We start from the raw sequence: 24,220 nt of genomic DNA on the forward strand, positions 1-24,220 counted from the left end.
TGACGTTTCGTGCAAGTTCAGACAATCTATGCTTGTTCTCAAAAATTCTCAATGTTACTATGCTTGGCACTTCTATTACTTTTGAACATATTTTGTAATAAAGTTCGGCCTTGTATGACGCGCGCTGTCATTGGTTGAAAGAGCATCATGCTCTATCAGAGTACAAAGCAAAGAGCTGGGCTAAAGCTGTCACGCCATCTGCCGATTTATTCTATGTCCTATCTTTCAGGGACTTCTCTCTAGCTTTTTTCGTTACTTAAGAGTGAAATTTCGAAACAAGCGAGCTGACAAGTAGCAACAGATGAACCAGACAAAAGTTTGTAAACATGCCAAGCGCCGTAATTTACGTTATTTTAACTTGAGCAGAGACGAAAATCAGTCCGAGTTGTGAAGGTTTTCACGCTCAGTTATATTTGCAAGCTCACATACGGTTATTAAAAACCAAACACAGCTAACACTTGTATAGTATATATAGCTTCGTGTTAAAAAGAAAAAACAAACAGAGCAAAACATAAATTATGAGAAATATGAAAATTCATACTAATCATGACGATGTCAGAGTGACTGAGATCATATGCTGAGGTCCATCGCGGCCAGCTCATCATAGCGATCTCCGGTCATCGCAGTGAAGCAAGCCTAAGAAATTAAATCTGCCGCCCTTCTAGTGAACAAGTAACGGCTTGCTCTGATATCCTATCCGATACTTGGAGTGGAAGGCCACATGAGTCACAACAGCCGAGTTTTACGATGCTATCATTCCGAGCAATCGTCATGCTCCTGTGAATTCGGCTGTCGTTCATTCATAAAACATACGCCATGAGCAGTTTGTTCCCGAATTGGCATAAGAAAAATCTTGCGTGTTTTTATGAGCCACAATTCGGCCGGATTTCACTAAATATTTTACTTTCAGATTCTGTATTAATCTGAAAAACTTAAAGAAAAAAGTGTTAATTTGACCTTCCGAACTATTTCAGTTTGTAAACCACTGCAGATTATGAACTTTGATGGTTTGACATTTTTGACGGCTTTTGTCTTGTTTAACCAATCAGATTATTTAAACCATTTAACAAGGATTCTGATTGGCTTATTGTAGCGTGCTTCATGAGAGTATAGAGCATGCTAACGACGCTGCATGTTGTTCGCTTCGGAAATAAATTTTGTTTTCAAAATTGAAAAAAGTACGTGGGAAATCAGTTAACGGATTATTCACTCTAAAACAAATAGAAAAGCCTTTACTATGCTCTGTTCTGCTATAAAGCACTTTTAACACTGACTTAAGCAAAAGAAACTGAAAGAAAATGGAGAAATTCTTCAAGTAGAACTGAGCCACGGATGATGTGTCGCTATTCACATCTATAAGTTTGAAACAACTCAACTCAACCACAGCTTTGCCTGATGCTTCTCTTCCAAAGCTCTTTCTTGGTTGGAAAAAGTTATGATCAAGCCCGGCTTGTATCTCTCACTGATTAAATTACCAAGCGATTAAATATTTTCAAACTGACCAAATTCCATATCTCTAAGGAATAGCTGCCCCTGCATTTCTTTTGAACCGGAACCAAAATAAAAATCAAATATGGAAGAAAACGTGAGCCCTTTCCTTTCTCGCTACAAAGTACGGTCTCTTCTGTAAATGGGGCGCTTTGTGGAGTTCTAAAAAAGAATATATTTGCACACGTATTTTGCATTATTTCCAAAAGGCTGTTAACCATAGTGCTTAGCATTACCCTTGATTCACGGGTAACGTGTTTTTTTTTCGAGATATCAGTTGACATTAGTTTGTGAAATAGATAGACTCTAGTGACATTGGCTCCTCTCTCTACAAAACACACAATTAGTATTCTGCAGCATGTCAGAGGACAATAAAACTATGTAATCAAACCATTTTATTCTGATTTGTGAGCGGAACGTTGATAATTACTGTTGAGTCTGATAACTTAAGTGTTTACTAAGATTACACTTAGCTAAGAGCATTGTCGGGGATTTTGTGTCAAAAATGATAATTGATGTTTTTTGTTGTGTGTGTTGAACGGTGGAACTAGCCAATGGCACTTCTCATTTGAAGCTACATCAGCGCTTTTTTACCTTATCTGGGATCAACTGAGTTTGAGAGCGAATCGGCCAAAGTGACTTAAAAGAAGCGCAAACTGTATACATTCAACCTTTATTTATACACGATGAAAATCAAAGCTACTAGCCAGTGGGGTGGTGTAAAAAACTGAAAACTGATGGAAACTATTAAATATTCACAAACTTAAAACTAAGTTCAAAGAATGTTGACAGTTATATTTGTAAATGAATTGTAATATCACTCAATGGTATTTAAAATTCTTAAGTCTGTGGGTCACTGTTTGAGGGGTTTGAAGATTAAACTTAAACCCCCAAAGTATCGCTCTTCGTCATGTTCCTCATAAAAGAACCGACGTCCATGCAGTCAAAAACGGATCCACTTAATCGACTTGCTGCGTTCCAGAGGACAGTGCCTTCGTAATAAAAAGCAAAACAGATTGACGTCAGCATACAACCCCTGGGAAAATTGATCGAGCGAACACAGTGGTCAAACGCTGAGCATGCACAAGAGTTTGAAAACATTAAGAGGGGTTTACGAACGCATGTCCAGCGTAAAGTAAGGGGGAAAGGGTTATATTTCCAGTGCGTAAGGCAATGAAAGAACGATTCTGGAGTGAAATGAAATCTTTGCTATATTTTTAATGCGGAGGCTTCGTTTCGGTTATGAAGGCAAATGACAGAACTTTTCTTCTACCCTTGCTGCACATTTTACTGTCTGCGATAAATATAGTCCTGCTTTCGTCTCAAATATCTCGCGTGGCTCTGGTACTTCCTTTTTTCACACATTTCCATCGGTGTTTGTCGGCAGCTCTACCATGAACACAACAAAGAATAACTAATAACAGCTCGGCCAAGCTTACGGACGAATTCATCACACCGCCGCGCAGAGTGTAAAAACAAAGGTAATTTAGTGTTAACAACTGGGTTGAAAACGTAAATTAGCCACCGTAAAGAGTAAAAAAGCTGACGTTTCGAGCGTTAGCCCTTCGTCAGAGCGAGTTTTAGAAACTTACTTAAATTTACCCCTTCATTCATTTGTAAAAACAAAGTACGAGAGTGTAAATTAGCACAAAGTGGGTAAAGTCTAAAACAACAACGTATATAAGTCTCGGCCTTAGAAACTTCGACCCTTCCTCAGAAACATACCCATCCAAGTGCGGATGTGCAATCACATGACGCTGTGTTGATCGAGCGTATTAGCGAAATCAGAGACTGCGCTTTTTAAAGCTATGTTATAAAGAAGTTTTAGTCATTGCAATAATTTACAACGGTGGATCTTCGATTGTTAAACCCTCGTCTCGTCACGCATTTCAAATCTGCAAGAGTATTTGGAAGAAGTCTGTTTTGTGACTCTAATGACTCTTTCACCCTCTATTTGAGACATTTGATAATGAGTGTAAACGCAGTTAAGGGATATCCTTGACTCATTTGAGTTTTCGCAAAACTTTTTCCAACAACACGCGACCAGACGGGTAAACGATTTACCTCGAACAGTTCTAAAGATGAACGGATTCAAAGCACTGTTTAAGTACATCAAGATATTGCTGAATACCAATGCATACTCAAAGTGTGCGTTCTGTTGACCCTGAGCAAAATCGTGCCAAATCCATACCAAATGCGTGGGTAACATGCACACAAAAAAAGAGAAAACAACGATGATAAACATCTTTGTAACTTTAAGTTTTTGAATTGTGCGCTTCCTGATGAAGTCCCTCTTTGATCTGTTGGTCCCCTCCAGCATATCATTGAGCTTTGCAAGTTCCATTCGCACTCTTCTCCCCGCCATGAAGTAAGAGGTGGCGATGACAACCATCGGAATGGCGAAAAAGACGGTGAAGTTTGTCAGCGTGAAAATTTGAACATGCCAATGTTCGGGCCACATTTCCAAGCACTGATCCCCATCAAGCCTTAGCACGAGAGCATGGGGAATAATAAACAAAATAGGAACGATCCACGAGACAAAAATTGCGATCTTTGCCTTTATCGGATGAAATCGTGGTAGAAGGAAGGGTTTCATTACCATGTGCCGACGTTCCAGACTTATGAAAAGAAGTGTGATCACTGAGACTGCCATGAGGATTGTTTGCAACGGATACACAACAGAACACATGATCGAACCGAAAGGGAATCCTCCTAAGAGACGTTCTGTCAAGTCAAAGGTTATACTCACGGCACATGTTGCTAAGTCAGTAAGAGCTAAGTTCAGAATGAGATATTCGGTAACCCTTAAATAATGACGGCCCAGCAACGTGTAAAAAACCATAATGTTTGCTGTTGTTCCAATCACAGAAATAGTGAAATACAAAACAATTTCGATGATTTGAATGGCAGACAACTGAGATAAACTTTCTCTGGTATGGTCAGTGACATTATGGCTGGGAAAACGTTCTTCCATTTTGAGGAATGCGATGATCTTCAGTCGGCGAGTTTTCCAAGAGAAATGTCTTTTGCTTGCCTGCAGAATACATAAACAGGAATATTACTGAAGGGCATGAAAAGAATTTTGAAATTCGTATAAATTCGTATAATTCGTACATTCAAAAATATACATAGCTTGAATTTTGGAAATTCAATGCTCTCGAACTTCCAGAGTTTAGGCAGGAGAGTAACCGGCAATTTTCGAGTTAAAGCTAAAAAGAAAAGCAGGATACTGTTATTTCCAGTACAAAATACCTTTTTTAAGGGCCAGGTCGCCTCAGCTCTTGATCGATTCCTGAAAATAACATTCTGGATTAAAAAAACCGTGAAAACTGCTGAGAAATACTGTTTCAAGCTGCCCCAAAGAGCTCGCCCAAGAGCATTGCAGCTGGCATAAATTTCTTGATGGAAGGTTCCCTCAAGATAGCTATCACCAGAACTCCTGCTAACACCAAATTCTGCTCTCAGCAAGTGTGCACCCGGGGTTCAGTAGTCTAACTCCAGGGGTGTGGTGTGTGTCACAAAACTGTGTTGTCAGTTTTGCCATTAAAGGGCTGTCCCCAGTGTGCATAAGAGGCCTCTTGTCCTAAGGGGAGTGCGCGGATGTATTTTTGCTTTTCCTGTAATGATTGACAGTATCAGCACTGCGTTAATGTTTAAACTTGACTGAATTTCACTCGAGCTATTAGGCAATTTTATTTTTATGCATTGCCTTCTTGCCTGTGGCAAAGCTCCAGCGGTTTTTTTTTTCCAAGGAAAATTGAAAGAGGCTAATGGGAAATAGCTTTTAGTGAAGTTAATTTTCCAGAAAAAAGCAGAAGATTTCCATTTTGTCACTTAAAGATAGACGTCATTGCCCACTGGAAGCTGGTGCATTCAAGAATCTAAGAGCCTGGCGAGACTTTAGTTTTCCCCAACAAATGGAAGCGTTAAATTGGCATATAGGGGTCGAGGTTCTCGAAAATCCGACAAGATAATATTCCTATGTATATTTCCCAACAGAGATACTATGTTGAAGTACTTAGAACTGCTAATGGTACAAACGTGAAAACGCTGGACTCGAATTTCAATAAGAGTAGGAATGATATTAGACGATTTATGGCTGATAATGTTTTTCCTAACTCTACCAAAGATGTGTCAGCGTTATGCCAGGCACCCTGTAAAGTTTCCAACCTCTCTGCTGCTCAGCCTATCCACAAATTCAATTTTAACTTTACTTTGCAGGGGAAATGAAATGGAAACTTCCCATTTCATGTATCTTTCAAGTGGCTAACTTCGATATTATGATAATTTTATAAATTCTTCAATAGTGTAACAAAGCCATAGGCCATTTAGCCTTGAAAGATTAATCCATTTCGTCAGATAAAAACACTTTCGTTGTACTGAGTCCGCAGGCAAAAATTGAAACCAGACCTCTTAGCTGAACTGCAAATGGGGTCTCGTTTGGCAATCTTTTGGTTAATAAGAAACCAAGCGATGAATCTTTAAGATCTGACTCATCAAGATCCACCCCTTCTTTCTACTTGAAATCGTTTATGATAAAAGTTTTTCTTCCGGTCCATCGTTTCCAGCTGAGAATTTCTGCAATGACATTTTCTTTTGGACAAAAATACTTGATGCAATTTCCAATTTCTGCTGACAGAAGTATGATAAATATTTACTCTACCTCCAGTTGTTTGGAGTTATGATAAGGAAATCTCAGCCAACGTTTTAGATGTTAAGCTTTGACTAAAATGTTAATTTTGCTTTACAGCATACATTCCTCGAGTACGTTATAGGCATTTACCTCACTTAGAAATAATTTTGGTTGCGATCATTGGGAAGAATGCCCATTGTTCTCTTGACATAAGGAAAGGACCTTTCAGAAAACTCTCAGCTTAATGAAATTTTCCAAGAAAAGTTACGTCTGTGCTAGTTCACATAGGATTTCAAATTATGAGTGGCAAATTGTCTACTATCTTTTTTTCTTTAGGTTTGTCAGCTAACGCATCTTTGCTTTGAAAATGCAAAATGATAACTGACTCAGCTGCTGGCGAAGTGAAATAAAGATCGATTGTTTTTTGAATCGCTGGATTCAAATCAAATTAGCTGTCACTAATTCGCCAACCCTTAAATTATCGTATCTGATCACATAATTTGTTTTCCAAAAATACTGATGTCTTCCTCTATCCCTAAAACTTCCACATGAAGACAAAGAAAATGTACCGAGACAACTTAAACTAAAATGTTGAGAACGAACAACGGTAAAGTTACCTTCACTAAGGCGGTTGAAAATGTTGTCAAATTTATACTATACTGCTAAAGCAAATACCGTGACTCCCTGATTTTACTTGTTTTGCCGAGTTCCAGTCGTTGCTTTGCCTTGTATCAAGGTTCATTTCACAAATAGCTATTTCTGTGGAGAGCTAATTAAGACGCAAATCAACGAGTGGGCAGGATTGTTTTAATTAGGCAAGTCGTGTTCCTTTCCATTTTGTTAATGTAGACCGCGTAAAAATATCAAGGCGACTTTTGATAAATTGTACGATTGAATTGAACTTTTTCCCGAAATGAAACACAGCTCTTTTTTTATGCTTTAATTATGAATTTTTTTTAAATGAAATGTAATTTCTAAAGACAACATTGCAATAATTTATTAATGGATGAGCACAAAATACCATGTTAACGGCTGGTAAAAGTTGAAACCTCTTTTAAGCGCCTGTTATCGTGGTAATAAAAGTTTGCCCTTGAATAACAAATGTGTTCCATATAATTTTCATCTCGGAAGGAAAATATCAATTTACTACTTAAGGCCTTTTGAGTTCTCCAAGCGAAACGTAAGCCTCCTAAGAATTGTCCTTAATGGACGTCGCCATTTTGAAACAACTTATCAACTTGGCCGCACACACAACTACAACCGGCAGTTTAAAAAAAACAGCTGCTGCGAGAGAGGTTGTTGGAGGAAAAATTGCCTGTTTCGTCGAGAATTGATTCAACAATGTAGCCTTAAATCATGGTCAAACAGATCTCTTAGAGGCAGAGGAAAATAGAGAGACTATTTTTAAGTCGCTTTTAAGCGATTAGGTTGCTAAACTTGATTCGCAATGGCTGGATCCGAAGTCGAATTTTAAGCACATTTGAAGACAATTCTGGAAAGGTCTAATTACTCTTTGGAATCTCAAAATTTGGCCAGAACCATGCACAGTTTTCAAGCCTACAATTTTTTTTCATAAGCTTTCCAAAGCTTACTTCTTTATTAGCTTCTTTCAGAAGTAAAGGCGGGGCACCCTTATTTGGTCTTGTTTTTCCGCTAGTACAATGTTTACAACTAGACCATCAATTTCAAAGTTGAAAACTGATTTTTTAAGGATTTTTTCCGGTTCCCATCGTAGAGAAGGTGCCTTTTTCATTATGTTTAATAAACAAACACGTGAACTGAATATCTCAGAATCTCATAAGTAATGAAATATTCAATTTAAATTCGGATGCGGTAATTCGTTCTGAGCTACTCTGGGGTTAAATACAATTGTATCACTGACACGGCCGTTTTCCCAGAAGTGTTCTCTTGTGGATAAAAGAGAATATACGGCGATAGTTTTGCATCTAAACGGATTAATTGTTGTCAATTTCTTCTCAACCATGAGCTTTAATAAGGTTTTTAAGAAATCGGGAATCAAACTCATAGCCTTGGCTGCCCGTGGATGTCAGCACAGATGGTCCTTTCTTGGGGTTTTTTTGACTCATGTCCGCCACAAGAGTGAGCCTTACCTAGAGCAAAATTATGGCATTAAAAGAGATATTGTATAATTTCTCCCTGAGAAAGTGCATTCGATCATGATATGAGAACATGGCATACACGGGTAAGATGATTGTGCAGCGCAGAACTGGCGTGCTCGATATAGATGCACCGAGATAAAGTGGGTGTGATCTGCAATCAGTCGACAACTGTGGGTCCTCGATAGTTAAACACTCGTCTCGTAACACACTTCAAATATGTCAAAGACGTCAGATGATCTAGAGATAGACTGTCTTGTAACTCTGATGGCTCTTTCACGTTCCACCTGAGACATTTGGTGATGAATGTAAATACAGCGAGGGAATATCCATGAATCGCGTGAGTTCGCACCAAACTTTTTGCAACAACACGTGACCAGTCGGGTAAACGATTTACCTCGAACACTCCTAAAGATGAACGGATTCAAAGCACTGTTTAAATACATTGCAATATTGCTGAATGTTAATAAATCCTGAAAGTGTGTGTTTTGTTCACCCTGCGCAAAATCGTGCCAAATCCATACCAAGTGCGTGGGCAACATGCACACAAAAAACGTAACAACAACGATGATAAACATCTTCGTAACTTTGAGCTTTTGAATCGTGCGCTTTCTGATGTAGTCCTTATTTGATCTGTTGGTCCCTTCCAGCATATCATTGAGCTTCCTAAGTTCCAATCGTACTCTTCTCCCCGCCCTGAAGTAAGAAGTAGCGATTACAACGATAGGGATGACGAAAAAGATCGTAAAGTTTGTTAGCGTGAAAACTCGAACATGCCAATTCTCGGGCCATTTTTCCAAGCAGTGTTCTCCATCAAGCCTCAGTACAAGTGCGTAGGGAATTATCACCAAAATGGGAGCGATCCACGAGACACAAACTGCGATCTTTGCCTTTCTCGGAAGAACTCTTGGGCGAAGGAAGGGTTTCATTACTATGCGCTGACGTTCTAAACTCATTGAGAGAAGTGTGATCACCGAGACCGCCATGAGGACCGTCTGCAACGGATACACCACGTAGCACATGATCGACCCGAACGGGAATCCTCCAATGAGACGCTCTGTCAAGTCAAAAGGTATGCTGACAGCACATGTTGCCATGTCAGTCAGAGCCAAGTTCAGTATGAGATATTCACCAACCCTAAGACTATGACGGCTCAACAATGAGTGAAAAATCATACTGTTTCCTGTTATTCCAACCACAGATATAGTGAAATACAGAACGACTTCAACGATTCGTATGGCAGGCAGCTGTGATGAGCTTTCTCTGGTATGGTCAGTGACGTTATTGCTTGTAAACGTTTCTTCCATTTTCAGGAAAATGATTATCCTCAGCCTGTAAGTTTTCCAAGAGAAATGCCTTTTGTCTGTGGGCAGAATGCATAAACCAGAATATCACTTTTAGGACATAAAAAGAGTTTAATATAAAGCAGTGCAGACTATCCTTATCCTATCCTATCCTCAGCCTGTAAGTTTTCCAAGAGAAATGCCTTTTGTCTGTGGGCAGAATGCATAAACCAGAATATCACTTTTAGGACATAAAAAGAGTTTAATATAAAGCAGTGCAGACTCTATGCTGCAATACTTTGAATTGCTAATGGTGAAAAAGAAAAAAAATCGATCAGTGTTTGAATCAAGAGTAACAGGGAAATATGGCAACTACGTTTTCTCCCAACTTCAGTAAAAGATTGGTCAGTATTAAAGTTTCCAACCTCTCTATACCATGTTGTAGTGATATCACATTTTAACTTTCCTCTATCGAGGATATAAATCACTTGGCTTAGAATTTAGCCGGGTTTTCAAAAAGCTAAAACAGAAACAATTTGATCTTTCAGCTGGAGGAGATTGCTACTTCTGTTTGCCTCAGGGTTTCCATAGAAATGCAGCATAAACGTCTAGCATATTCGTTACGCTAGAGTACTGAGCTGCGAATAAATTTCAAGAAACAGATATCACCTGCAAATGAGAAGACAAATACTAAAAGTAGTAAATGTTTCTCGGTTGATTGCGCAGAATACTTGAATAACATCTCGGATTACCGAGGTACAGACAGTAAAAAAGGGAAGTTTTGTTAAATTGATGGCAGCAACAATATATCTGCCATTATTTATAATGAGACAGGAGCTATGACAGAAACTCTAGCTCTTCACTTCCACATTCTAGTTCCTTTTAAAAAAAAATTTAATTCTAATCAGGTGTCCTCTTATAATATCAAGTTTCGTTCAAGCGTTCAACCTTCTTTACTTTGCTCAAAGCATACTTTTTTTTTTACATCAAACGTATCTTATTCAAATATGATGAAAATGAAAAACAAAAACCAAATTTCAGCGTTATACTTTACAGATACCACAGTGAAAAAGTTTACCTGCATCAATTATAAGGGAAGGATGAGGAACCAATTGCCTTACAAAATAGTGATATTGTGATAATTTTTTTTGCATATGTCCGAGTTGAAATCATCGCAACGCAGCCAGAGTATCTGAACAAATTTTCAAAAAGCGAGAACAATTTCCGAACATGAGAACATTTTTCTTCGTTTTAAGTTATTTTACAGCATTGTTTATATAAATATTTCTGAATTAAGAGGCACTTGCTCACTACTAAACAATGTGCGATTCTAGATGGCTGCAACATTTCTAAGCTCTGTGAAGTAAGTCACTGTGTTAATTTCCCACACGAACATTGAAAAATAGCCTGGTAGGCAACTGAGGCGTGCAGTCATTTCGGTTGCAAAATGCCGGATCATACTTAGGAAATTTGTTTTACATTAGAGTTTTCAAGATAGGTAGCTTGAACATGCATTATATTTGTGATTATAAGAAATTTCAATATTGTTACCAATAAGGGCACGAATCAGCGATAAAAATAAAACATCCAGAGAACCACTCAGTTCGAATTTTTAGTCTGCAGAAAAATTATCAATTCACTGTTTGAAATCGCACTGACCTTTATTCTTGAATCCAGTCTGTAATAAGGATTCTTAGTAAACCACTAAGGATGCAAAATACCTAATGTGGTTTAAAATATTCCCAGGTATGTTTTCGTAGTCTTGAAACATCCTCCGCTTGTAAATCACTGCCTGCGTTTTCTAGTTACTCTTTCTAGATGTTTCTTCTGAAAGCAGACGCAAGCTTTCTGCGTCGATCACTGAAATTCGTGCGATATGTCAAGTGATGGATCAATTCGCCTTAGTAATTGTCGAGCGCTATCTGTTGAGATCGAATTGCAAAGTAGAAATGACCTCCTGCGCTTCCGTCAATTTATCACCGTGTCAGGGATGCCTTACTGTTTCATTGGGCAAAAAAAAAAACAAATTATATTCAAGGGATCGCTAAGTGTTACTAATTGTCGTTTCTGGTCGATTCACTTTTATTTCGTTTTGTGAGTGACTGTGCTTGACTGGAGCCTCAGGGTGACGTTTTGTTTGAACGCGTTTTATGAAGTTTTGTGACTGCCGCACGACCACGCCCTTCTTAAAATGTTGGGCAGTATATCATTAAGATTATGCAATTGGATTACACAACTACTCTGGTTTTTTTTGGATCGGCGAGCCGCGATCTTTCCCCTAAATGATAATAAAAAGCCGTTAAACGGTGAAACGATTTTTGTGTGGGTTCACTTACATCCTTTGAACCACGCATCCACAGTAAAGTGATCGTGCATGGAAATATATCAGGACCACCATGGGAGATGACGATTCTCACCATATCTCTCTGTTGAATATTTGTCAGTGTCTGACTTCAGAGATCACTAGTCATCGTCCATACGTCCGTCAGTCTATCGGTATCCTTCATACTAGCCCATCTTGTACCTCCATTCTATCCCGTATTAAGCCCCGTTAACCATTGACATTGACAACTTACAATATTGCTGCTAACGTTTCTTGTCAAAAGGGAAGCGACTTTCCTCCACAGTGCTTTCGTTGACTTTGTAAAAATGCCTGTTGCGTGAAATCTACCGGTATTTCAGTCAAGTTTCCACCAAATTTTATCTGCTGGCCGTTTGTTTTCTCAGATGGAGAGAAGCGAAGAGAAAGCAATCTTTCTTACAGCAGGGTATAAGAAATTGAATGAATGAAAGACAGTTTGGTTGCTGTTTGTAAGTCTATCTGTCTCGTCTGTCAGTGTCTCTCAGAAACGACAGAGTCAGAATAAATATGTGGAAAGGCTCAAGGGGCAATGCATCACTGATATACTGAGGGCAACCTTAGAAGTCTTAACATTCAGGAAAAATTATGTTCAGCGTCTCAAATTGACGAGACTTTAAAATGTGCTATAAGATAGCTGAATATAAAATGATCATTCCCATTAATGCAGCTTGATATATTTTAATGGAGCCAATTGACTCATTTGCAAACCTTTAGCCTGTTAACGCACTCTTTACCAACTTTAAGTATTACAAATTACAAACATTTTTATCAACAAGGCCAAAAGAACCTAGAGGCAATGCTCACAGAGTACAGAAGCTATTTCCTGCTCTTACCAACATTTCTTAAATGCTAAAAGCTTGTTTAGTATTCAAAAGAACACTTCATAACATCACTATTCAAAGGCTTTGTCTTCAAAAAACACAATTTTCAGATGTATCTATAATTTTGTAAGTATAAAATGTTCTCACAGTGTTAGAGCAGAAATGTATTAAAATAACTCAATTCATAGCTACATCAACATCTACCAAATCTGGTGTGTATTTCAGTCCCAGTATTCTACCATCCTGCAAATTTCTCTCTTATAACCAGTACACCTTTCTATAGTATGTGCCGATCTATTCAAAGTTTCAACATTCCCCCTCCTCTCTCCCCCCCCCCCCCAACCATGATGCATTTGACTGGCATTTGCACCCAGAGAAGTGGGGAAGTGGGGAAGTGGGGAATTTAAACCTTGCCTGGGTGGGGTGGAGAATTTGAAGCATTGCAAAGATAATGCAGAGGTCTTGAATTCTGTGTAGGGACAAAGAGAAATTATTAATAATTAGAATATCATTTTAACATCATCACCATTATCATCATTGTCATTAACATTATTACTACATGCATAGTGGATTTACTTTTTCAGGTGTTTAAAGGTAAAGAGTTAATTTTGGTGAATAGATGGCCTTTTACAAAAAAAAGAATTGATCATCAAATCCAGCACTTGGGTGCAGCATTTGAACACTATTTTTGCCTCTATTTCATAGGATTTCCTGAGACAGCTCTTTTTATTGCTTATGTCCAAAAAAATTAAAAAGTGGTCCAGTATGTACAATGAACATGTACCATAGAGGTATTTCTTTTCATAGCAAAGTTATTAATTCTAGTAACATTTATAAAGCCCATGAGCACTCTTCACACTTTCCACTCCTTAAATTTTGCCTGAGAAAGCTCCACCATTATTTACATACACACCCATATTTCAAGAAAACATAAAATCTGTACTTCACAACACCAGACTTTCTCCATAAACAGAAGAGTGGTCCATTAGCAATGAAATATTTATGAACAACTGGGTTGTTATAACTTTTTTCTTCCTTGCTTTAACATCCAGATTCCTTATTTTGAAGACTGTAAAAGTAATCAGTGAGTCCTTGCAAATTCTTGTCTTAACCATTGAGAGTCCTTATAGAATCTTGGATCTCCTAGTCGCAAGGCTGTTCTCTTGTAGAAGTAGTAATATAAAACAGCTCCTGAAGGAAAGAAACATAAATTAATAAAATTGAAGCCTAACAAAAGTTTATGATACCATTTTTCGTCTTGAGTGTTCTATGCGGTGCTCGTAAACATGTATATCGAGTCTTCTTCCCTTTCAAACATCTATGATATAACCACACTCAGAGCTGCAATCTTTTTTTTAGCTCACCACTACACTTTAATATCATAATGATGACGACTTGTAAGTATTTACTTAAGATATTTCTCTCAACTAAAGAAAAAGTGGTTGATGGAAAAAAAATTCACAAAACCTTAAAACACTTACCCACTCTTTGAAAAACAAAAAGTGCTTGGAAAGCTTCATTCCAAATAAATGCCTGGGGAGCACCCCATTTTAATGTCTAAAAAGCAAGGTTAAAAAAAAGGCAACCAGTTTATAAATAAACTGTTAATAATTCTAGGACCCCTGTCAATCTACACTTCTAGGTAACAAAGTGTGCAGACAACCTAAGGTATTTGTATTGGATTTCTTATACATTCCTCACGGTTCAAATTTTTAGCTTGTATGGGGTGGTAGCAGAATTCAAATGATGTTGAGTTGTGTTCTTGGTACATGAAAAGAAAATTTGCTAACATGTTAACCACACAGAGATCTATGCTGTGTACATTTAGACTTGCATTACAAGCGTACACATGAACTTTACATGGGTAAGTGTAGTGTTATCCCTCCACCCTGCACTGTATGTAATTCAAACAGCCTTGGAAAACTCTTTCAAAGTAGATGCTCACATAGCAATTATCTACATGTAATTTTTAGCTGCTGATAAAATAATTTCCACCACAGAGATGCAAGTGTCTAGTGATGTAACACCTAACATCAACTTTTTCAAAACTACAACCTGAAGCTTACCATAGTCCATACATGTAGCCCCACTGATAGTGCTAAGTATAATATAGAGATAATAATAGTTGTCTTGAATTTTCTGATTAGTAGGGACACCAATCCAGCTTGGAAAATGTATGTGTTGAAAAATACCAAAAATACCACAATAATTGCAAAGATAATGCAGAGGTCTTGAATTCTGTGCAGGGACAAAGAGAAATTATTATTAATTAGAATGTCATTTTAACATCATCACCATTATCATCATTGTCATTCACATTACTGCTACATGCATGGTAAATTTACTTCTAAAGCTGGTAATACAATGACAATAATAATGATAATTCATTTTTAACTGTAACGTGGTTTGGAAATCTGATTATTTCTATAAACATTTATCTCTCAGTAATTTGTGTCCTCTGCAAAGATGCATAAATATGAGAGACTATACCAATCAAAGCTGTTGAATACCAGCCAATCATAGCTGAACAGTGGTTCAGAGGGTGACATGTCTACAGATCTTGACCTTATCACCTGAATAAAAGTAGCTGTGAGCAGTCAAAACATTTGGGATTCACATCTTAAGTGTCTACATTATGACACAAATGATCATATTTCATTGCATGAGAGGCAGCTCTTTTTGTTTTTTTTTAATCTTTGTATCTTGTTAAAGGTAAAATGGTACATGTCATATTTTGATCTCCATACACTATACAACACGCTAACCTTAGAGTAATCAATAAGACTTGATCAGAAGCATATATGTTTGCACAATATAAATTCTTCATTCTTCCATGGATTTGCAAAGCAACCTTATCAGGGTTAATATCTCTGAGTATTTCCTAACCTATGCAACATAATACAACAGGCAAATATGGGATCACAACACCAGGAGTTTTTTTCCCCCCACTTCAAGCAATAGAACTGAAAGAGCGGATTCATTAGTGTCCCCTGCTGAGAGTAGCTCTTTAGTTAGCCCAACAAATTTTTCAAACATGACAGTGTGGCCATAAATAGAGGCTTAAGAGTCATAAAGAAGTTTAGTAAAATTGCTCAGGTGATTAAAGAGATGCATGCAGTCTAACTAATCGAGAATTGCATCAATCTGTCAGTAATCACCCTACCCAAGGTGATTATAGAAAGGGTGTGTATCGGATTGAACTGGCGGCAATAGGCTATAGGTTAGAAATGTTAATCCTCTTTAATACTTGCACATGGACATTGACAAGACTGCTGAATATCATCTAAAATTTATTCAGTTTTTACCTCAACCTTGTAATTTATAAACAGACCCCATGATTGATGAGCCAGACCGTGCATCTCTGTTCTTTGATACCCAACAAGTTGGAAGCAAAGAAACAATATAGAATTTATCAGTTTGTCTCGATAATCACCTGAACAATTGTACTAAAATAATTATTTGCCTCAGGCTCAGTGAACATTGTGAACTAATCCTGAAAAGATTTAGTCCAGCATGCCAATCTGTTGGATTAACTCTGAAATCAGACACTAAATGCAAAATTCATTTCTTCCTCCTGTGAAGTTTCAGAGGGTTAAATATGTAAAAGGATACTAAAAATAATTTTAGTGACAGATGAATAAGGTGTTATTGTTTAAACATCTTTACCTTCAAGCTATTTTCAATCCCCAAGTATCTATTTCTATACCAAATAACAGTGTGACATACAAACTAAGGTATTAAAAGTAGGACTTACATCATTTAGCAAAATAAGCTAAGAAAGGTGAGACTCTTAGGAACAAAAGACCTGGCCCCAGTTGTGCGAAGGTCAGATAATGCTACCCACTAGATAAATCTCTATATGGTGGATAACGCTATACGTTTTGCTATTACTTATCCGCTGAATAGCGATTTATCCGCTGGATAGCATTATCCACCCTTTATACAACTGAGCCCTGTCCACTAAACTTTCTCTTGTATAGTATATAGACAAAAATGTTCTTAGTTAAGATTCAAATGACACTTAGAAGCATCCCCTGTGAACTGATGAAAAACAGAATAATAACTTCTTGAGGTGTTGATGAAATCAGAGGAAGGCAGATCAAAACAGGTGAGCATATGGATGACGCTATGCACATTCTCACACAAAGCTGGATAAGAAAAATCATAGCACTCTGATCCATCTCAGATGAAAATAAACCTAAAAAGTGATACAGCCTGTCTGACGAACACACGTGACCACAACATACGCTAGCGTGATTTGAAACAGCGATTTCGATAAAATGGTCAAATTTATAAATTCTCACCTGGAGTCAATCAATTTTGTGCAATTCTAGTGGCGATACTATCGTCTATGAATATTTACAAGTTCCTATCCGTTTCTCGCAAAAGTTTTGGCATTTTCGCTTTTTTCCCTCAATCTTGAAGCTGTTGATCTGACAATGCCACTTTCCGATAAAGTAATTGAACAGTAATCCGTTTGCACGTCGATCAAAAGTTAAGAAAATGCTGCAAATGATCTCAACACAACATGCATAAATATTTTACTTTCACACAATGTGCACGCCTCCATGACCACACGAGAAGTTGAATGCACGCTTGTTCATAAAGTGGAACAGAATCAGACGTTTTGTTTCCAGAAATAACCGAAAAAGTTGAAGGAAATTTACAAGTGACGCATCGGATAACATCCAGAAGTTGTCACAATTCATTCGTAAAAACATGTACAGTCGACTTTTGAATAACCATAACTGAATGTGGTTTTCAAGGGCACCACATATCCTCAAAACTATAAATCACTGTTTAAATATTTTGAATAGATATTTAGGTAAACTAACCCCAGTAAAAAGTTCTCTCAAGAAAAACAATACTAGTAACCATCGACTCAAGAGGGAAAACAATTTTTTGAGTCGGAAATGCCCGCCGAAACACCCGTAGAGAAAGTTTACTCGATAGTGGTGAGTTACTCACATGTACAACACAAGAAGGACGACATCTGCAGTTCGGAAGAGCTCTCCAAACGAATTAATGAACAAATCTACGAAAAGGAACAAAAGTTGCAGGTAAACTACGAAGCAAAATCTTGAAACTTTCATCCTTTGTCAACCATGTTTGTTTGACAACATTGAATGAATCCGCTGACAGAGGCGGTAGGCGAACTGGTAACTAAAGGCGGGAAACGCCTTGAAGAAATCATGCGACTGTGTGTTTGAGTACAGAACCCAGTTAGGGCCATCACGTATTTCTCATCAACTCTTTCTTTTTGTTTTTTGTCTTTTTTTCACGACATTAACTTTCCTGCCAGACTTCAGCTTTCCTGCACGGCTTTAACATTCCGGCGCGACTTTAGTTTTCTGACGTACACGACATTAATTTTCCGACACGACTTATTATGCCACGACCTTTAACTTTTTCTACCGGAAGACTCAACGCAAGAATCAACGCTGCAGGTCACCACCAGCCGATTGCAATGTGCTTACTGTAACACTGTTTGGTAAAAATTATGAATAAATTTGCAACTGGGCAAAGCTAAATTAGATAAGTTTTCTCCATCAAATTATGCTTAGTGTGCTTGTCTTGCACTCAATTGCTAAAAAATAAATCAGTTTTCAATTGAGGATAGAATATTTACGTTGACTTGAGTTAGACTTGTTCTCTGTATCGCCAATGTACTGGGAAGAAATAAAGTCAGAGTTAAAGAGAACTAAAGGCATCAAAATTAACCGAATATCAACGCGAAAAGCTAATTACTGCGACGGAAGATTTAACCGCCGTCCAAGAACTCGTGGTTGCAGTTAAATCAAGAATTGAAGACTTTCTTCCGTGGATGGCTTCACGTTACAAGTTAACCTTTTATCATGTGGTTTTTTTGAAAATTTTCCTTTTTTGGTGGAAAAATTGAAATCACTTTAATTAACACTAGTTGTAGAGAGATGAAGCATTATAGGTACTTACAACTGTACGACGTCATCATAATGATACTAATTTGATATTGTTTAACATTTCTGATTGTAGAACATGCCATACTATAATTTGGAAAGTAGCGAAGTACAAATTTCTCCGACAGTTTTATCCTCGGATCTAGTTACTCCAGCAGTACCGAGAAAAGTCACTCTTCCATCTGTGGGGTAAGTCAGGCTCGGAATTTTCACAGGCATGTAAAAATAAGGGTGGTTCGAATGCAAGTGAACTTGCTCAGTCGTATTAGCACTGCTTTTTACAGCCGTTACAAAAGAAACGATATTTGCGAGGAACACCTGAGACAAGGCAACGATTAGTCATCTGTTGACTACCCTCTGCATTTTTGCTTGAACCTCTGATTGTGGAGCCATAGCCAGAAGAACTGCCATAAACGCCACAGTAAATGCGCTCGAAAATTGTGACTTGATACTGTTAACTTTCTCACGATCTGAATAGGGTTTTCCGAAGGCCGAATAATGTAACGAGCTGGGACTCCGAAAGCACCAAATATGGAGGTATAGGAAAGCTGCCTTTGTTAACAAAAACTTCCCAAGCAGTTAACTATGACGTCGTCACAAGTCGCAGCCATAAACATTACTCCAGTAGAGTCAATGACTAGTAGGTGAAACAAATTATCATACTTGTTATCAATTATTGAATTGTTAATACGATGGGCTATTTCAGTGAGAAATACGTTCATTTTTAGTCAGACAACAGTCCATACAAGCTTTGCCGTTGATCACAATCTTTTCCTATTGTGGCAAGTTCGTTAAATCTTTTGGTAATCATAAGATGACCGGTTCATGAATAGCCTGGTCATCCCTTGAAAAAGACGTCTTACTCATCTTTTCCAGCAATGCATGCTCTCAACCTTATGCTGTTACCTCGCTATCTCTCAGCGGATGCAGAATGAACGATCAGCTGTAAGTATTTGTGATAGCTTTCCTTGGATCTAAATCAGTGATATGGGTAAATGTCGCGGCAGTGGAATTCATGGATATATTTGACTATTCCATACCGGTTAAGTATTAATAACAGGATAGGGTCATATTCCTTTCGTCATCGTCGTTATTTCATCATTTGCATTGAATTGGGTGTTGTTGAAAAAGGCGGTTACCGTGGTTAGTGATCAGCAGCTTATGAAATAATACTTGAAAAGATAAGAATTCAATTTAAACCATAGATGGCAAAAAAATTCCCTTTATTTCGAGCCAAACAACAAGTCAATAAATGTTCGAATCATTTCATTTTCTTTTTTTCTGTTTTCTTGCAGATTGCCAGCTCCCTTGAACACTGAGTAAGTGTTAATGTCAAAATGTAGCCATGCAACATACGCAAAGAAGAGTTTGAAAAAAGATCATGTAGCAATTTCAATGCACTACATGTTCGCCAGCTTCAGTATGGCAACGGCCAACAAAATCCCCTAGTCAATGTTGGGACTAATGTAACGTCTTTTCAGACAGTACACCTGCTCAAATGCAAGAAATTTTGAAGGGAACCTCCTTTCGTCTTGTCATCATGTTTCTTTTTTTTTCCTTGTACCAGGCATGGAAAATTGGACGAACCTTGGCCTGGACATCCTTACACGTCTCACATTTGTCAGTTTGACGTTTTTCCAAGATTTGACCCTGTGCGCACAAAATTTGATGGTATGACTATCAAAGTCTGATTCTTTGGTTAAAAAATTGTATTAGATTTTTACGTCCTCCCACCCCTCCCCTCTACGGTTGAGGATTCTTTTTTCTACCTTAGCTTAGACTTCCGCGAAAGTTTCAGTTACAATTCGTGTTCTATTGATTTTGCTTTCCGTCAGTTTTTCATTGGTCACTTACTTTTAGTGTTGTTTATTCGTGGAGGTCTCAGGTAAGTCTCGGAATTATCTCGAGACATATGAGGTTAGCTAGATTCGTAAACCCAAACAAGTCCAAACGCCTTCAATTCACCACCCCGTTAGGTATATAAAAAAAACTTTAAAAATTCGAAAAAAAGAGAACGATGGCAGAGCAGATTCTCACTAATTTCTCATCTTTCCATTTTTTTTCGGCTCTATATTTCAGTTCCATGTGGAAGGAAACTTAAGCAGGTAACCTGAACGTCATTTAAAATGGAATTTGCCAGTATTTTTAAGAAACGAGTGAGAGTCGCATTTTGTTTTCATTCTTGAAAATTACAAGCGTAGTTACAAGCGTAATTAATAACAGACGTGCGTATTTCATATTTACACTTCCTACATTCTTCTGAGGATACTCACGATAATAATTTATTTGGGCATAAATTAAAAGCTTCAGGTAGGAAATAGTTAAGCAAGCGTTCAAAAAATTGATACACCGGTAACTTAAGGCAAGTGACTTATTCATTCGTTTATTCAGTCATTCATTAATTCATTTATTTACTCAGGTCCTACATGTACATCCATTCTTTGATAATTACAATTTACAATACTTCTAGCCGACGACTACCTTAGGCAAGAATGCTGAATAGTAGGTAAAGATTACAGAACAAGACAAACTGATAGAGGTCCGTCATAAATTTAAAGAAGCGTTCAGGCCCAGAGCTGATCTTCATCTGGGGTATCGCTAATCTATAATAATATTTTCTTTTACAGAAATTAAACCCTGCAACAGAAGAGGCGTTGGAAAATCTATCAAAGAGGATATATCGCACTCCAGTATACCAAGAAAACATTGAGGAATTACCTAAACCCAGCCCTAAGGTGCTCATAGATCTTATAACAATTCAAAACGAGAACAAAATGCCAATTGGAATGGAAAACTGGCAAGTAAATGACCAGGAAGAGTTAGATAGAAACGAAACAAGAGAGGAGGACGAGGACGACAACGAGACAGAGGTGAATAAACTTATGAATCCAATTTTTTTTTCTGACACTCATGAAAGTTCCTTGGTTTCCTGTTCAGAAAATTCTCCGGGGAGGATCAAAGACGGAACGCTAGCGTACGAAATATCGTGCTCATATACTCTACTATCCTACTTGTTCTGGTTAGAATTTTAAAGAACAACTCAAGTCCCGGCGGTGTGAGTTCTTACGGCTTCTCGTCTTTTTTGCCACTATTTTATGTTGTAGGAGAGCAAAGAGTACTGCGAGCGTAAGAGTGAGGGCAAACTCGACAACGAAAAGGTGCCAACTGATTCTGCATCATCAGCAGTGTGGCCCATATGGCCAGTTGGACTCAAAATGAGAAAAACGCCGCTGAACTACCCTAAAATTCCACTCCCTGTGTACACCCCGCTGGACTTCTCAAAACGAGATCAGTCACAGAACAGTAACAACTGTAGCCATGTCTCAGGGGAGCAAACTACGCACTTTTTGCAATTGGACGCTATGTTCACTAAAAGCCACACCAAGAAACATGCTACATTTACAAATCAGTACGTCCCTGCATTAACTGCATATAGATACAGCTCTTTGGGTCTGGAAGATTCAAAGCACCTGAAGTTTACAAGTCCAGAGACTAAGAACTTGAAGGAAATGCAACCTGTTCATGTTAGTCTCGTCCCGGTCAAACATCCGGCTGGCGTTGATTACGTAAGACTTCCCCTGATTGGACAAGAGAAAGCAACTGAGCAATCCCGCGAGCCCCCACCACAGAACCACTGCGCAACTAGGATGCTGGGAATACGTTTTAAAACGGATGCACACAGAAGGTATGTCACGAAGAAACATTCTTTTACTAAAATATAAAAACTGAACATGTCGACTACTCTACTGAGGCACATTGAGCGTAATTTTTGTCAATTAGATATTTTTTATCGTTGTGCCCTCTGGTGTTGTGCTTTCAAAATCTGACAAATTTCTTTTCACTTTCTCCTTAACCGTGTTTTGATTTCTTAAACTCAAGCGAAACTTGCTCTTCTTTTAATTACTCATCTTTAGAAGGCTCCTCATCAGGTATTTAAAGTATTACATGAAAATGCATTCGTGACAGGCATACTGGAAGGCTCACAAATATGCTGGTTTCTTTGTGAAATTACATAACATCCAAGTTCCTTTTTTTTTTTTTAATCCTGCTAGTTGTTTTGCGTTGATTGTTTGAATAAATCATTATGTGATAAAACATTCAATACCAGAATTCAATTCTGGTATAATAATCAAACATTGTATCAATATTGATCGATACTAAAAATAACCTAAACCTTGTCACTTATGGATCTTTCTCAGCTTAAAAAGTCACTGGAGGCGATTAATTTAAGTGTTTGTTCAATTTTTTCAAAGAAATAGGTAGAATTAGAAGTATCCTAAAATGTACAGAGGTTGGATGAATATGAGCTGCTACTATCCCATTCCGCGCGTCGGAGTGAGGTCACTTGCACCGACAAGCTTTTGTGTTATCTTTTGTAAAGCCAGGCTATCTACAAAGCCTTTGAGAATCTGGTTCAGGGGTCAATCTGATAGAGGGTTTCTTTTAAATCTTGGTTGGCAATTCAAGCGTTCGGTACGTTATATGCCCTGTTTCATGCTTGCTTGAGCAGGGTCAAGGTATCTCTCACGACTTCCTCTTCTGTTGTTATTTTGCCAGGTATAATACCACATATACAAACGTTGTTCCTGATCTCAGAGATTCGGTGAACACTGGAAGAAGGCATTTCTTTTGGGGAATCCACGCATGCGCTTTGAGATAACGTATCTCGCAGAGTGACATTTCATACCGAAAGGATAAATTTCATTCTGCTAGGTCAAAGTGTGAGTTTATATATTACGAAAACATGACTGGGTGCCGAAAGGTTTCTCGAGACTTTTATGGGCCGTGGTTATTGATACTGAACCAGTTTGAGTTCACCGGGCTCAAAGACTCAAACTGAGTTAAAACGCATCATGGAAAGATGGACAAATAAACGGTGAAATTCAAAAGAAAATAAAGGGGACTTTGTTCTCCCGATTGGTCTAAATTGTGGATTTGTTTAAATGTTCTCGACCTGCGACCATCTTACCACTCAGTTCTGTGCGTCATTCTTTGTAAACAAAGGATTAAATCAACGAGCTTACCGTGTAAGACGTTCAGAATGGACTTTGACGTCTGTTCCTATTTTTTTTTTCGAAAAACTTCAAATTTTGACTGATTTTAACCATAAACGATTATAGTTTCATACTGAAGGTCCTTCAAGACAGTGCATGTTCGTATACAATGTACGTATCATATGTTCCGTACGAACAAGAAGCCGTAACACATAAAAGTGACTGAAGATTGTATAGAAATTTCATAACTCGGTGATCGGTATCACTGCTTCCAGTTACCTCTACAGGTTTCAAGTTATTCTCGTCGTTTGCTTTCTGTCGTTTATTTTCTGTGTAACATGATCGAAAGGCGAATAAAAGCGAGACGTCTAAGCTCGAATGATACGATACGGCGAAGTTTGTATGTCTCATTTTTATAGTCGTGTCTGAGGGACCGTTTCGGCAAATCTGGCTTATTCAAAATAAGTAAACTTTTTATGTAGATCAAACCGGAAAGTGTTTCTAAAAATGTCATCCCATCTCCCACATGGCAATTACGAAAATTGTTTCTTTGTATGTTTACTGATGTGACGAAATTAAAGATGTT

At 37.9% G+C, this 24,220-nt stretch overlaps 4 protein-coding genes across 5 annotated transcripts; 1 reads left to right on the plus strand and 3 right to left on the minus strand.

The window, feature by feature from the left end:
* Positions 1-1,939: 1,939 nt before the first annotated feature.
* On the minus strand, positions 1,940-4,462 carry LOC113668848 (galanin receptor 2b). The gene has a single exon (XM_027184804.2). It carries the CDS (start codon positions 4,460-4,462, stop codon positions 3,353-3,355), a length of 1,110 nt encoding a protein of 369 aa, XP_027040605.2. The 3' UTR covers positions 1,940-3,352.
* A 3,340-nt stretch (positions 4,463-7,802) lies between these two features.
* Positions 7,803-11,382, minus strand: LOC113668950 (galanin receptor 2b). Its single transcript, XM_027184930.2, has 2 exons — positions 11,181-11,382; positions 7,803-9,601 (listed from the first exon to the last, which is right to left on the minus strand). The coding sequence occupies exon 2, from the start codon at positions 9,543-9,545 to the stop codon at positions 8,427-8,429; it is 1,119 nt and encodes a 372-aa protein (XP_027040731.2). The 5' UTR covers positions 9,546-9,601; positions 11,181-11,382; the 3' UTR covers positions 7,803-8,426.
* A 1,163-nt stretch (positions 11,383-12,545) lies between these two features.
* Positions 12,546-17,838, minus strand: LOC113668993 (transmembrane protein 138). 2 transcript variants are annotated; one of them, XM_089197262.1, is made up of 5 exons: positions 17,673-17,838; positions 16,010-16,070; positions 14,771-14,942; positions 14,186-14,261; positions 12,546-13,895 (listed from the first exon to the last, which is right to left on the minus strand). In XM_089197262.1, exons 1-4 carry the CDS (start codon positions 17,795-17,797, stop codon positions 14,221-14,223), a joined length of 399 nt encoding a protein of 132 aa, XP_089053388.1. In that variant the 5' UTR covers positions 17,798-17,838; the 3' UTR covers positions 12,546-13,895; positions 14,186-14,220. The 2 variants fall into 2 exon arrangements, with proteins under 2 accessions (XP_089053388.1, XP_027040784.1); XM_027184983.2 differs by lacking the exon at positions 16,010-16,070.
* Positions 17,839-18,692: 854 nt separating this feature from the next.
* On the plus strand, positions 18,693-23,565 carry LOC113668835 (uncharacterized). The gene is made up of 9 exons (XM_089197268.1): positions 18,693-18,829; positions 19,119-19,280; positions 19,517-19,585; positions 19,936-19,959; positions 20,208-20,311; positions 20,720-20,745; positions 21,268-21,510; positions 21,745-22,325; positions 23,198-23,565. The coding sequence occupies exons 1-9, from the start codon at positions 18,720-18,722 to the stop codon at positions 23,298-23,300; spliced, it is 1,422 nt and encodes a 473-aa protein (XP_089053394.1). The 5' UTR covers positions 18,693-18,719; the 3' UTR covers positions 23,301-23,565.
* The last annotated feature ends 655 nt before the right edge of the window (positions 23,566-24,220 follow it).

Source organism: Pocillopora damicornis, chromosome 2, assembly GCF_964200805.1.
Source record: "Pocillopora damicornis chromosome 2, jaPocDami1.2, whole genome shotgun sequence".
Classification (NCBI taxonomy): Eukaryota; Metazoa; Cnidaria; class Anthozoa; order Scleractinia; family Pocilloporidae; genus Pocillopora; species Pocillopora damicornis.

Bases quoted from the DNA above. Each gene is read 5' to 3' on its own strand.
- LOC113668848 (XM_027184804.2), bottom strand. From the start codon at position 4,462: ATGGAAGAACGTTTTCCCAGCCATAATGTCACTGACCATACCAGAGAA.
- LOC113668950 (XM_027184930.2), bottom strand. From the start codon at position 9,545: ATGGAAGAAACGTTTACAAGCAATAACGTCACTGACCATACCAGAGAA.
- LOC113668993 (XM_027184983.2), bottom strand. From the start codon at position 17,797: ATGAAAGTTTCAAGATTTTGCTTCGTAGTTTACCTGCAACTTTTGTTC. The intron at 14,943-17,672 runs GTGAGTAACTCA...GTCCCTGCACAG, and splicing joins GTCCTTCTTGTGTTGTACAT to AATTCAAGACCTCTGCATTA. The intron at 13,896-14,185 runs GTAAGTGTTTTA...TCTTTCCTTCAG, and splicing joins TTTTGTTTTTCAAAGAGTGG to GAGCTGTTTTATATTACTAC.
- LOC113668835 (XM_089197268.1), top strand. From the start codon at position 18,720: ATGCCATACTATAATTTGGAAAGTAGCGAAGTACAAATTTCTCCGACA. The intron at 18,830-19,118 runs GTAAGTCAGGCT...CGATCTGAATAG, and splicing joins GTCACTCTTCCATCTGTGGG to GGTTTTCCGAAGGCCGAATA. The intron at 20,312-20,719 runs GTATGACTATCA...TCTATATTTCAG, and splicing joins TGTGCGCACAAAATTTGATG to TTCCATGTGGAAGGAAACTT.